Consider the following 15,357-nt stretch of genomic DNA (forward strand, 5'->3'; position numbering starts at 1 on the left):
CAGGCCCCTTGATCACATGCCTGACTGCTCTCCACAACACCTCCTGCTTTCCCAAGCCAAGGTCTGACCATGGTTGACCCATCCTCACTATCCAGTCCCTGATGCAAAATGTACATGATGCAATGGGCTCATTAACTTCCCTCCGATGTGCCTTGGTCTCGACTCCCATTGTCCTTTTATTGATGTCCTGACCCCAAGGCTTCGTGACATCTTTATACTCATTATCCTGAAACCTAGTCCCAGCCACTCACAACATCCTGACCCTTTACGCAACTTCCCTCAAGTCCTGGCCCTTAACGTCCTTTCCCCAGGTTCCAAATCCTCCCTATATTTTCCCCTTGATGCTCCAAACCCATTTTACTCCCAATGCTCTCTCAACTGCCTCCCCCTCATCTCCCACATTCCATGGCCTACACAAATCGTTCTGCCAGATCTGTAATGAGGAATCTTTTACTCACTTCTCTGTGATCAAAGAGTTAAATGAAACATTCACTGCCTTTGTCAATTACGTACCTGTTATCTTTGTCCCTTTAACACCACAGCCTTGGATTGCACTGTGCAATAATTTTGTGCACTGCGCAATAATTTTGTGCCCTGCATGATCTGATTCAATTCTAATCACGAAAATATTGTGAATTTACTGCAGGTCCCACCAAGTTCACAATTTAAGGCACAGAGAAGCCCGAATGTGTGCAGTAGGATCCAACAGTCTGAAACCTTCACCTGAACATTGCAGCTCTTTCATGCAGGAGCAGGGGTCTTCACAGCTTCATCATTATAGAACAAGGAAAGAGGTTCTGCTGAAGGAATTAGAGCAGCTAGGGACTAAATTAAAAAGCAGAACAAAAAAGGTAATAATCTCTGGATTGTTACCTGAGCCACGTGAAAATTGGCACAGGATCAATAAGATCAGAGAGTTAAATGTGTGGCTCAAAGATTGGTGTGGGAGAAGTAGATTTGAATTCTTTAAAATTTTTTAAATTAACTTTTATTTACAGCGTGGTAACAGGCCCTTCCGGCCCAACGAGTCCGCGCCGCCCATTTTAAACCCAATTTACCTACCCGTACATCTTTGCAATGTGGGAGGAAACCGGAGCACCCGGAGGAAACCCACACAGACACGGGAGAATATACAAACTCCTTACAGACAGCGACGGGAGTCGAACCCCAATCGCTGGCGCTGTAGTAGCGTTGCGCAGACATTGGCATCAGTATTGGGGAAGGAGGGAGCTGTTCCGATGGGATGGGCTCCAAATGAACCATGCTGGGATCAGGGTCCTGGCGAATCACATAACTAGGGCTGTGGATAGGGCTTTAAACTAAATAGTGGAGGGGGGGGGGGGGTTCAACAGATTGGAAAAGCATGGATAAAGTAAAAGAGAAGGAGAGTGCAGGAGAGGTTACTGAAGTCTCCAGAATAAAGAATAAGACAAAGTTTAGAAAGGGATTAGAATTTAACTTCAGGCAACATGGAGACATACAGTGGCATGAAAAAGTTTAGGCATCCCTGGTCAAAATTTCTGTTACTGTGAATAGCCAAGCGAGTAAAAGATGACCTGATTTAAGGCATAAAGTTAAAGATGACACATTTCTTTAATATTTTAAGCAAGATTACTTTTTTATTTCCATCTTTTACAGTTTCAAAATAACAAAAAAGGAAAAGGGCCCGAAGCAAAGGTTTAGGCACCCTGCATGGTCAGTACTTAGTAACACCCCCTTTGGCAAGTATCACAGCTTGTAAACACTTTCTGTAGCCAGCTAAGGGGTTTTCAATTCTTGTTTGGGGGATTTTTGTCCATTCTTCCTTGCAAAAGGCTTCTAGTTCTGTGAGATTCATGGGCTGTCTTGCATGCACTGATCTTTGTTCTTTTCATGAAATTCTGCACCCTTTTTTCTCCAAACATACCTTTGCTCATTGCGGCCAAAAAGTTCTATTTTAACTTCATCAGTCCACAGGACTTGTTTCCAAAATGCATCAGGCTTGTTTAGATGTTCCTTTGCAAACTTCTGATGCTGAATTGTGGTGATGACACAGGAAAGTTGGAGAAAAAAGGGTGCAGAATTTCATGAAAAGAACACTTCTCCAACTGTTAAGCACGGGGGTGGATCGATCATGCTTTGGGCTTCTGTTGCAGCCAGTGGCACGGGGAACATTTCACTGGTAGAGGTAAGAATGAATTCAATTAAATACCAGCAAATTCTGGAAGCAAACATCACACCATCTGTAAAAAAGCTGAAGATGAAAAGAGGATCACTTCTACAACAAGATAACAATCCTAAACGCACCTCAAAATCCACAATGGACAACCTCAAGAGGCACAAGCTAAAGGTTTTGCCATAGCCCTCACAGTCCCCTGACCTAAACATCATCAGAAATCTGTGGATAGACCTCAAAAGAGCAGTGCATGCAAGACGGCCCAAGAATCTTACAGAACTGGAAGTCTTTTGCAAGAATGGGTGAAAATCCCCCAGACAAGAATTGAAAGACTCTTAGCTGGCTACAGAAAGCATTTACAAGCTGTGATACTTGCCAAAGGGGGTGTTACTAAGTACTGACCATGCAGGGTGCCCAAACTTTTGCTTCGGGCCCTTTTCCTTTTTTGTTATTTTGAAACTGTAAAAGATGGAAATAAAAAAGTAATCTTGCTTAAAATATTAAAGAAATGTGTCATCTTTAACCTTATGCCTTTTGGAAATCAGGTCATCTTTTACTCGCTTAGCTATTCACAGTAACAGAAATTCTGACCAGGGGTGCCCAAACTTTTGCATACCACTGTATTTGAGAAGAAGGGTGTTGAATACAGGACTGAAGGTGTTATACTTGAATGCATGCAGTATACGAAATAAGGTAGATGATGCCATAAGACACAGGAGCAGAATTAGGCCATTCGACCCTTCGAGTCTGCTCCACCATTCAAGCATGGCTGATTTATTTTTCCCTCTCAACCCCATTCTCCTGCCTTCTCCCCATAACCTTTGATGACCTTACTAATCAAGAACCTATCAACCTCCGCTTTAAATATACCCAATGACTTGGCCTCCTCAGGCGTCTGTGGCAACGAATTCCACAGATTCACCTCCCTCTGGCTAAAGAAATTCTTCCTCATCTCCATTCTAAAGGGACATCCTTCTATTCTGAGGCTGTGCCCTAGACTATCCCACTACTGGAAACATCCTCTCCACATCCACTTTATCCAGGCCTTTCAATATTCGGTAGGTTTCAAAGAGATCCTCCCTCATCCTTCTAAACTCCAGAGAGTACGGGCCCAGAGCCATCAAACGCTCCTCATACATTAACCCATTCACTCCCAGGATCTTTTAAACCTCCTCTGGACCCTCTCCAATACCAGCACATCCGTCCTTAGATATGTGGCCCAAAACTGCTCACAATACTCCAGATGTGACCAATGCCTTATAAAGCCTCAGCATTACATCCTTGTTTTTATATTCTTGTCCTCTCAAAGTGAATGCTAACATTGCATTTGCCTTCCTTACTAACGACTCAATCTGCAGGTTAACCTTTAGGGAATCTTGCACTCAGACTCCCAAGTTCCTTTGCACCTCCAATTTCTGAATTTGCTCCCCGTTTAGAAAATAGTCTACGGCTTTATTGCTTCTACCAAAGTGCATGACAGTAAACTTCCCTACACTATATTCCATCTACCTCTTCTTTGCCCATTCTCCCAACCTGTCCAAGTCCTTCTGCAGACTCCCTGCTTCCTCAACACTAACTGCCCCTCCACCTATCTTTGTATCATCCACAAACTTGGCCACAAAGCCCTCAATTCCATCATCTAGATTATTAACATATAACGTGAAAAGTAGCAGACTCAACACCAACCCCTGCGGAACACCACTAGTTACCGGCAGCCAACCAGAAAAGGCCCCCTTTTTTCTCACTCTTTGCCTTCTGCCAGTCAGCCAATCTTCTATCCATGCTCGTACCTTTCCTGTAATACCATGGGCTCCTATCTTGTTTAGCAGCCTCATGTATGGCACCTTGTCAAAGGCCTTTGAAAATAAAGGTAAACAACATCCACTGGCTCTCCTTTGACTATCTTGCCTGTTACTTCCTCAAAGAATTCCAACAGATTTGTCAGGCAAGATCTCCCCTTAAGGAAACCATGCTGACTTCAGCCTATTTTATCAAGAGCTTCCAAGTACCCCGAAACCTCATCCTTAATAGTGGACTCTAATATCCTACCAACCACTGAAGTCAGGCTAACTGGCCTATAATTCCCGTCTTTTGCCCCCCCCCCCACTTCTTAAAGTGTGGAGTGACATTTGCGATTTTCCAGTCCTCCAGAACCATTCCTGACTCATGATTCTTGAATGATCACTACTAATGCCTCCACAATCTCTTCCGCTACCTCTTTCAGAATCCTGGGGTGTAGTCCATCCGGTCCAGTTGACTTATCCACCTTTAGACTTTTCATTTTCCCAAGCACCTTCTCCTTAGTAATAGCGACTACACTCACTCCTGTCCCCCAACTCTCTCAAATTTCTGGCATGTTGCTGGTGTCTTCCATAGTGAAGGCTGACGCAAAATACTTATTAATTTCATCTGCCATTTCTTTGTTCCCCATTACTACTTCTCCAGATTCATTTTCCAGTGGTCCAATGTCCACTCTTGCCTCTCTTTTACTCTTTATATATCTGAAAAAACTTCTGGTATCCTCTTTTATATTATTGGCTAGCTTACATTCATATTTCATCTTTTTTCCCCTTATTGCTTTTTTAGTTGCCTTCTGTTGGTTTTTAAAAGCTTCACAATCCTCTAGTTTCCCACTAATTTTTGCAATATTGTATGCCCTCTCTTTTGCTTTTAAGCTGTCTTTGTCTTCCCTTGTCAGCCACAGTTGCCTCATCCTCTCTTTAGCCCGAATGGCCTAATTATGCTCCTATGTCTTATGGTCTTATTATTAAAGGGAATCTACCTGAGCAGATCCTAGGCTCTGGAACCTGTAACAGGTGGGTTTGATATAGCACTTACCTATTACAGAAGTGCTCTCTCATGCCTTCCAACCCCCATCGGGATCCTCATCCTTCCCAAGCCAATCACAAACCCAACACACCTTTTCACTTCCCTCCCAATCACCCGCAGATCAGATGCCTGATCACACCAGCTCCCCACTCTGTTGATTCTTCACCAATCTCCCATTCAAGCTGCTTCCCACATCCCTCCCATTCTTCCTTTCAATCTTTGAAAACTCACAGCATCCTATAACAGCCTCCCCTCTCCCATTAGCCACGCTTCAAGATCTACACCACCATTGGTCCTCTCCGTCCCACTATCCAAACACCCCAACACCATCCCCCTGCTACCCAGAAAGAGAGCTCAGCTGTTTTCTTGTCCATTTATCACCTATTATACTACTTCCAATAACAACCTCGGTTACTTTATCAGAGAGCTCAGTAAAGTTAGAACTCAACAACTCCATGCAGACTGATCTTGACTAACTCATGTTTCCCCAACTAAGAATTGATCTTTTCTCCCTGAAAATGGCCTCCAGTAGCCTCACCAGTGATGTTAGATTGCCTGCCTTGTAATTTACTAGTTTTTCCTCCTGCTCTATTTTGAACAGGGTCCTCCAGTGTCATTGACGTATCCAAAGATGATTGAGAGATTGTGGTCAGAGTTCCCATCATCTCAACTTTCCTCAGAATTTATCCCATCTTCACTGACTTGTTGAGTTTGAGTAAAAATCAATTTAATTTTAGTCTAATCTAACTTTAATTTTAAATGTCAAACACTGGAGGGCACGGCTTTAAGGTGAGAGGGTGGGAAAGCTTAAAGGAGATTTACAAGGCAAGATTTTTAAAAAAAACACAGAGAATGGTAGGCGCCTGGAATGAACAGCCAGAGGAAGTGGTGGAAGTAGATATGACAGCAATATTTAAGAGACATTTAGACAGACTCATGAACAGGAAGGGGAATGGAGGGACATAGATCATGTGCAGGTCGATGGGTTTGTTTCAATCGGCATCATGGTTGGCACAGATACAGCGGGCCAAAGGATCCTGTGCTGTACTGTTCTTTGTTCTAAAGCTCAAAAACGCAATGCCAAACAGTGAATACAGCCAGGCACAAGCTAAACAAGAACAGTTTTACTTACATATTTAGAGGTAGGGTCAGTCACGTTTATATCACTTCCAGTAAGAGTCCAATAGAATGAGGCAATGTCCAGATTGCTGTTTGCCATATTAATTAGGTTCATCCAGGAGTTGTATATTGATTGATATCCTGTAGCATTTTCGGCATAGACTAACCCATCAGGGACAGTCTCTGCAAGAACAAACCTAAAAGGATGGTGGGGTCTGCAGTTAAATTCTCTGTGGCATTGAATGGTGTCATCTAGAACTGGAGTTGCCAAGCAGTGGGATGGTGCAAATGAGGCACCACTGAGTGGAGCACAAGAGTAAGTATCTAAAGATGGATTTTATTTTTTACATTTCACTGTTGACCACTCAAACAAAGCTTTAAACACCAATTGAAATTTGTTATGCAAGGTAATAAAGATGAATGAACAAAAACATGAATATGTAGAGACTATGTTGTACAAAGCCTCACTCCTAATAATATACATTACAGTGTGGCTCCAATGCCCAGCAACTACCCAGTTTGAGCTCTGATGTTTTCTGCTAATTGTAGCTGTCATCATCCAACTGTAGCTACCAGGGTACACAAGTAAAAATATACAGCCAGCCAAGGACACGTAATCAGTGGTGAGCAGCAAAGGGATGAAATTTGACTCCTTAGTACTAATGTGCTCAGTTACAACATTGCACAGAAATGGGATTTACTTGGACTGGAGCCAGTGAATCCCCCCAGTCACAAGCATCTGGAATCAAAACACGAACAAGTGGACTTAGGCACCTGTCATGCTGAACATGTTTTGAATCCACTGCTGATAGTGACAATAATATTAAGTCCCCTGAGCCCCCATATCTAGTGAATTGCAGAATTGTAAAAGTTTGGAAAACCTTACACCACAGCAGAGGAATTAATAGAACTTGCAGCTGCAGATATGGTAAACGTAATGCTTAAAGAAAACCTATGCCCTTTAGATATTTGGTTTCCTTTCCCTGGGAAAAAGACGGTGTACATTCACCTTACCTATGCCCCTCATGATTTTATATACCTCTAAGGTTATCCTTCAGTCTTCTACAAACCAAGGAATAAAGTCCTAGCCTATTTATTCATTAAATAGTTTAAGAATTAAACCTGTTCCCCTCAATAACAGGTTTTCTGCTTTGGAAGCTGTCGAGGGTGATGACCTGCAGGGGCCCAGCAGCAGTAGCCAGGTCTCTGGCACTGGGACCGGTCCTGCTGCTCAGAAGGGAAGGGAGGAGAAGAGGAAGGCAGTAGTGATAGGGGACTCGATAGTCAGGGAAACAGATAGGAGGTTCTGTGGCAGTGAGCATGAATCCCAGATGGTATGTTGCCTCCCAGGTGCCAGGGTCTGGGATGTCTCTGATCAGGTCCACAGCATTCTTGAGCGGGAGGGAGAACAGCCAGAAGTCGTGGTTCATGTTGGTACCAATGACATAGGTAGGAAGAGGGATGAGGTCCTGAAAAGTGAGTTTAGGGAGCTAGGCAGGAGGCTGAAGAATGGGACCTCAAGGGTAGCAATCTCGGGATTGCTACCAGTGCCACGTGATAGTGAAGGTAGGAATAGGAGAAGATGGCAAATAAATGCGTTGCTGAGAAGTTGGTGCAGGAGGGAAGGTTTTAGATTTTTGGATCATTGGGATCTCTTCAGGGGAAGGTGGGACCTGTACAGAGAGGACGGGTTACATCCGAACCTGAGGGGGGCCAATATCCTTGCAGCCAGGTTTGCTAGGGTGGTTTGGGAGGGTTTAAACTAGTTTGCGAGGGGGATGGGAACCAGAGGAGTAGGTCAGAGGAAGAAGGGGATGGGGAAAAGTCAGATCTAACAGGTAGAGAGGCTTTGAGGAAGGAGAAGCAGAGTACAGGCTATAAAAGTAGTAAGGCGGATGGCCTAAAGTGCATTTACTTAAATGCAAGAAGCATCAGGAATAAGGGAGATGAACTGAGAGCTTGGATAAGTACATGGGACTACGATATTGTGGCTATCACAGAGACGTGGATGACATCAGGGCAGGAACGGATATTGAATATTCCTGGTTTTCAGTGTTTTAAAAGGGATGGGGGGGGGAAGAAGAGGAGGAGGGGTGGCGATACTGGTCAGGGACACTATTACAACTGCAGAAAGGGTGGATAATGTAGAAGGATCCTCTCTAGAGTCAATATGGGTGGAAGTTAGGAACAAGAAAGGAGCAGTTACTCTACTGGGAGTATTCTACAGGCCCCCCAGTAGCAGTAGGGATACTGAGGAGCAGATTGGGAGGCAGATTTTGGAAAGATGCAAAAATAACAGGGTTATTATAGTGGGAGACTTCAACTTCCCAAATATTGATTAGCACCTGCTTAGTGCCAAAGGTTCAGACAGGGCAGAGTTTGTTAAGTGTGTCCAGGATGGATTCCTGTCACAGTACATTGACAGGCCGACTAGAGGAGATGCCATATTAGATCTAGTTTTAGGTAATGAACCGGGTCAGGTGACAGATCTATCGGTGGGTGAGCATTTGGGGGACAGTGACCACTGCTCCATAACCTTTAGAATTGTCATGGACGGGGATAGGAGCAAAGAGGACGGGAAGATATTTAATTGGGGAAAGGCAAATTATGAGGCTATAAGGCAAGAACTTGAGAGTGTAAATTGGGATGACATTTTTGAAGGGAAATGTACTATAGAGATGTGGTCGACGTTCAGGGATCTCTTGCAGGATGTTAGGGATGAATTTGTCCTGGTGAGGCAGAGAAGCAATGGCAGGGTGAAGGAACCATGGGTGACAAGGGAGGTGGAACAACTAGTTAGAAGAAGAAGGCAGCATACATAAGGTGTAAGCAGCAAGGATCAGACAGGGCTCGTGAGGAATATAGAATGGCAAGGAGGGAACTTAAGAAGGGGCTGAGGAGAGCGAGAAGGGGACATGAAAAGGCTTTGACGAGTAGGGTTAAGGAGAATCCCAAGGCTTTTTACTCGTACGTGAAGAGCAGAAGGATGGCTAGAGTAAAGGTAGGTCCAATTAAAGACAAAGGTGGGAAGCTATGCCTGGAAGCTGTGGAAGTGGGTGAGGTTCTCAATGAATACTTCTCTTCAGTATTCACCAAGAAGAGGGGTCTTGATGACGCTGAGGAGAGTGTTGGTAAGGGTAATGTTCTGGAGTATGTAGATATCAAGAGAGAGGATGTATGGAGCTGTTAGAAAATATTAGGACAGATAAATCCACGGGGCCTGAAGGAATATTCCCCAGGCTGCTTCGTGAGGCGAGGGAGGAGATTGTTGAACCGTTGGCTAGGATCTTTGAGTCCTCATTGTCCACGGGGATGGTACCGGAGGATTGGAGGGTGGCGAATGTTGTCCCCTTATTCAAAAAAGGTAGTAGGGATAGTCCAGGGAATTACAGACCAGTGAGCCTTACATCTGTGGTGGGTAAGCTGCTAGAAAGGATTCTAAGAGATAGGATCTATGATCATTTAGAGAATCATGGACTGATTAGGGACAGCCAGCATGGATTTGTGAAGGGAAGATCTTGCCTCACTAGCCTGATAGGGTTCTTTGAGGAGGTGACCAGGAAGATTGATGAGGGTAGTGTAGTAGATGTAGTCTACATGGATTTTAGTAAGGCATTTGACAAGGTTCCGCATGGTAGCCTTCTTCAGAAGGTCAGAGGCCAAGGGATCCAGGGAGGCTTGGCTGTGTGGATTTAGAATTGGCTTGCCTGTAGAAAGCAGAGGGTTGTGGTGAAGGGAGTGTATTCAGATTGAAGGGCTGTGACTAGCAGTGTCCCACAAGGATTGGTTCTGGGACCTCTACTTTTTGTGATATTTATTAACGACTTAGATGAGGGGGTGGAAGGGTGGGTTAGCAAGTTTGCAGGTGACACAAAGTTGGTGGTGTTGTGGATAGTGTGGAGGGCTGCCAAAGCTTACAGAGGGATATTGATAGGATGCAGAGCTGGGCTGACAAGTGGCAGATGGAGTTCAATCTGGAGAAGTGTGAGGTGGTACACTTTGGAAGGACAAACTCCAAGGCAGAATACAAGGTAAATGGCAGGATTCTGGGCAGTGTAGAGGAGCAGAGAGATCTGGGGGTTCATATCCACAGATCACTGAAAGTTGCCACACAGGTGGATAGGGTAGTTAAGAAAGCTTATGGGATGTTAGCTTTCATAAGTCGTTGGATCAAGTTTAGCAGCCGCGAAGTAATGATGCAGCTTTACAAAACTCTGGTTAGACCACACTTGGAGTACTGTGTCCAGCTCTGGTCACCTCATTATAGGAAGGATGTGGAGGCGTTGGAAAGGGTGCAGAGAAGATTTACCAGGATGCTGCCTGGATTAGAGAGTATGGATTATGAGGAGAGAGTAAGGGAGCTAGGGCTTTACTCATTGGAGAGAAGGAGGATGAGGGGAGACATGATAGAGGTGTACAAAATATTAATAGGAGTAGACAGAGTGGACAGCCAGCGCCTCTTTCCCAGGGCACCAATGCTCAATGCAAGAGGGCATGGCTTTAAGGTAATGGTGGGGGGGGGGGGGGGAAGTTCAGGGGAGACGTCAGAGGGAGGTTTTTCACCCAGAGAGTGGTTGGTGCATGGAATGTGCTGCCTGGGGTGGTGGTGGAGGCTGATACATTGGTCAAGTTCAAGAGATTGTTAGATAAGCATATGGAGGAATTTAAGATAGAGGGATATGTGGGAGGAAGGGGTTAGATAGTCTTAGGAGTGGTTTGAAGGTCAGCACAACATGGTGGGCCGAAGGACATGTATTGTGCTGTATTATTCTATGTTCTAATTCTTTGGGCTTCAAGAAATGATCAGAAGCTCAAAGGGATTTTAAGAAATCTGTCTTTTCTGTATGCTCCTATTGTTATTAATAACTAAGTTTGTCTATCTTGGGATGTTTGTTTAAAGCTTACATTTCCTAACTATTTGTACAAATGCACAATCTACCCAACAAATTAAGGTTTCCAAATCTGCTGACTGTAGGGTTTGGCAAACTCAGAGAGATTGAAAAAAAGAACACACAATAATTAAGTGACATGAACAATTAAGTGTCAGATACAAACCAATAGGAAGTTGCACGATTCCAGGGAGGAAATGGTGAAAGGGAAGGAACCTGAAATGATATTGAGGAATTTGTAGGTGCAGATATGAAAACTTTTAAGAAGGAAATTCAGGATATAAAGAGTCATAAAAAGTGAAAGCAATTCCAGATTTCTGGGAAGATATTGGATGGAAAAGTCTGCAGGTGATGATGATTGCACATGTTATAAAGAATGTTTTGAAAAATTGGTACTTTTTTTTATATAAGTACAGCAGGAACATTCAAGGAAGAATATACTGGAGATTTCAAAATGATGATAGATTTTGAGAAGATGAACAGTAAATATTTGTTTTCATTGGCTGCCAAATCCCTAAAGAAGAATCAAAGATATTAGCTAACTCCTATAAAAATGAACGATACAGCTATATACATTGGCACAGGGTTAACAGAATAATATTTGCAGAGGGTTAAAAAGGCAAATGCAGAAATTAATTTCTCTATTTGCCTTGTCCCAGCAAATGACTTAAACAAAGGGCAGGAAGATTGGCTTGGTGACCTAATATGACAAGAATCTACTTCTTTTACTTTCCACCTGGGAGCCTTGAGGGGAGGGAGTGTGGAGTACAGTTCATACAGCTGCGACAATGTCACAAATATGGGGTGTGGTGGTGAACAAGAATATGGAGTGGGGTGAACAGGAGCTTTCCTGCCTTGACTTGTCATTCAGCAGACTCTGAGAGCATGTAATCAGGGATGCTCGTGTTCAGACTTACAGCTGCATTCCTCATTTTCTAGAGACCCTGCCACACTGATGAGGAAAGACTCCAAAATCAGCCACACTTTTGTGTATATAGGGTTAGCTACTTTTAGGCAGCAAAGTGGAACAGGACTGGAAAAAGTGGTCACTTTAACAACATTTAAAGAAGAATTGGATATTTCTGTGTAAATAAGGAAAGCAACAGACAAGGAGGAGATAAGATAGTAATAAAATTAGAGTTGATGGAACAAGTTGAAGAATTTTAATCTAGAAAGTCAGCTGGCCCAATTTTTTTTGTCACTAGAACTTCAGTGATAACTGAAAAAAATAAATTTACTTCTGGTCATTGCAGTCATTCATAATTTTCTTTCAAGAGAATTGGTGATATTAGCATCTCACCTGCAAGGATCGTCACAAGTTGTGGTATGCTGATCTTTCCAAGATTTATTTTTGCCTGAGGGATGCTCTGTTAATTTGCACACCATCTGGACAACTGCAAAGTTCAGCAAGCAAAGGATCATAAGTAACAGGAAGACAACTGATCCAAGCTCCTGAAAATACAATTCAGAACACAGAAGTATCTTTTAAAATCAGGTAACTATATGCACAAAAAAAAGCAATTGACAATACAAGTTATTTTTTCTGTGATTTTCCTTGTTTCTTTGCCTTCTATTACTAGTCTTAACATTAATATGAATCTCTAACTTAAATGTCATTGCAGCCAAACATTTATAAATATCATTAATTAAGTTGCTTTGTTTGCAGAATAGAATAAGAATAAATAAGATTTCTTTATTAGTCACATGTACATAGAAACACACAGTGAAATACATGTTTTGCGTAGAGTGTTCTGGGGGCAGCCCACAAGTGTCACCACGCTTCTGGCGCCAACATAGCATGCCCACAACTTCCTAACCTGTATGTCTTTGGAATGTAGGAGGAAACTGAAGCACCCAGAGGAAACCCACGCAGACGCGGGGAGAACGTACAAACTCCTTACGGACAGCGGCCGGAATTGAACCTGGGTTGCTTGCGCTGTAAAGCGTTACACTAACCGCTACATTACTGGTACCCACACTACCGTGCATAGGTAAGTTGAAACAAGGAAGTTTGCTTTTTGAAAATCTTAAGTTTATTACTAAATTAGTCCTCATAATTGACATACATTTTACAACATACATTTTAAACTGAAACAGAAAGCATCCTATTTGGATGCATCACGGCTTGGTATGTCAACTGCTCTGCCCAGAACTGCAAGAAACTGCAGAATTGTGGACACAGCTCAGCACATCATGGAAACCAGCCTTCCCTCCATGGACTTTATCTATACTTCTCGCTGCCTCGGTAAAGCAGCCAGCATAATCAAAGACCCCACCCATCTAGGACATTTTCTCTTCTCCCCCTCCCATCAGGCGGAAGATGCAAAAGCCTGCAAACATGTACCACCAGGCTCAAAGACAGCTTCTTATCCTGCTGTTATAAGACTATTGAATGGTCCCCTAGTACGATAAGATGGACTCTTAACCTCACAGTCTACCTCATTATGATTTTGCACCTTATTGTCTACCTGCACTGCACTGTCTCTGTAGCTGTGTCACTTCACTCAGCATTCTGTATTACTTTACCTTGTGCTACCTCAACGCACTGTATGGACAGTATGCAAGACAAGTTTTTCACTGTACCTTGGTACAATTGACAATAACAAACCAATTCCAATTCCAACCGTGGAAGTCAGTGGGTTTGCAGAAGACGTCGGTGGATTATCTGTCTCCTGAGATGGAGATAGAGAGATCAAGAAAGGGGAGAGAGGTGTCAGAGAATGGGCAAGTGAATTTGAGGGCAGGGTGGAAGTTGGTAGCGAAGTTGATGAAATTGACAAGCTCTGCGTGGGTGCAGGAAGCAGCACCAATGCAGTCATCAATGGAGCGGAGAAAGTGTTGGGGAGCATTGCCAGTGGAGGTTTGGAACATGGATTGCTCCACGTGGCCAACAAAAAGGTAGGTATAACTGGGGCCCACATGGCACTCTCTCCATGACACACTTGTCCACTTGTCCCTCTGCACGAATCACCCTCGAGGCACATATCCCTGCAGCCGTGCTAAGTGCTACACCTGCCCCTACACCACCATTCAGGGCCCCAAAGGGTCCTTCCAGGTGAGGCAGTCCTTCACATGTGAATCCATCGGTATCATTTATTGCATCCCGTGCTCCTGGTGCAGCCTCCTCTACATCGGTGAGACCCGACGCAGATTGGGGGAAGTCGCTTCGTCGAGCACCACTTCCCATTCCCACACTGACACGTCTGTCCACGGCCTCCTCGACTGCCAAGTTGAGGATGGATGCAGATTAGAGGAACAGCCCCTTATATTCCACCTTGATAGTCTCCAACCTGATGCCATGAACATAGATTTCTCTAACTTCTGGTAACCACTCCCTTCTGTTCCCCCTCCCCTTTGTTTTCCCTTATGCCACTGGCCCCATCACCCCTTCTCATTGTCCTCCCCCACACTCTCAATCTGCCCATCACCCACACATTCCTCCCTCCAGTTCCCCTCCTTCCCTTTATTCTGTGGTCCATTGTCCTCTCCTATCAGACTCCATCTGCTTCAGCCCTTTGTCACTTCCACCTCCCAGCTTCTTACGTCATTCCCACTCTACCCCTGCCCCATCTGCCTATCTTTCCCCTCTCACCTGGATTCACCTATTGCCCGCCAGCTCTTGCTCCACCCCTTCCCCCCCCCCGCCCCCCCCCATCCTTTTACACTGGCTTCTGCCCTCTTTCTTTCCAATCCTGATGAAGGGTCTCGACCCGAAACATGGACTGTTTATTTCCCTCCATAGGTGCTGCCTGACCCGCTGAGTTCCTCCAGCATTTTGTCTGTTGCTCCAGATTTCCAGCATCTGCAGTCTCTCTCATGTCTCCGTCCTTTTCACAGCTCTTTCTTATGATTATAAAACCTATCATAAGTTAATCATAATTCAAAGCCAAGCTAACCAATTATATTACATAAATAAACTATTATGCAATAAAAACATCTATGCACCTTCTTGCATTGCATTGTGAAGTACGATGTGATAAAACACATGCTTTTTAAAAATTTTACTCAAACCTCCTTTAGCCAAGGTAGTTAATAGAAAATAGAATGAGCAATCCCAAATTTTGGTCTTGCATATGGGAAAGAAATATTCCAAGGGGATGATACCAAGTGAAATAAACATGCGTAGTTTTGGTGCTCAGATACAAGGTTCTGAATAGTTCACACAAAGAACGTGTCACACATTTTGCAAATTAGCACATGCCCAATATATTTATTACTTAAATTATTTCATCTGCCGGACTCTTACACAACCATGTGCAGCTTGAGCTTTGCATTATTACTTACCCATTTGTTGATGTCTTTCCTGTGGCTTTTAACATACGACATTTGCAGCAGTTTCTGCACCAGGTTTCCGAAAGGCTTCAT

At 43.8% G+C, this 15,357-nt stretch overlaps 1 protein-coding gene across 1 annotated transcript in view; it reads right to left on the reverse strand.

The window, feature by feature from the left end:
* LOC127571006 (5'-3' exonuclease PLD3-like) overlaps positions 1-15,357 on the reverse strand; it is a 28,581-nt gene extending 13,224 nt beyond the window's left edge. Inside the window, exons 1-3 of the mRNA XM_052017018.1 lie at positions 15,277-15,357; positions 12,293-12,444; positions 6,117-6,300 (exon numbers count right to left, since the gene is read on the reverse strand). Coding sequence (XP_051872978.1) covers positions 6,117-6,300; positions 12,293-12,444; positions 15,277-15,357 — 417 coding nt within the window. The remainder of the gene's footprint in view (positions 1-6,116; positions 6,301-12,292; positions 12,445-15,276) is intronic.

This window comes from Pristis pectinata, chromosome 1, assembly GCF_009764475.1.
Source record: "Pristis pectinata isolate sPriPec2 chromosome 1, sPriPec2.1.pri, whole genome shotgun sequence".
NCBI lineage: Eukaryota > Metazoa > Chordata > Chondrichthyes > Rhinopristiformes > Pristidae > Pristis > Pristis pectinata.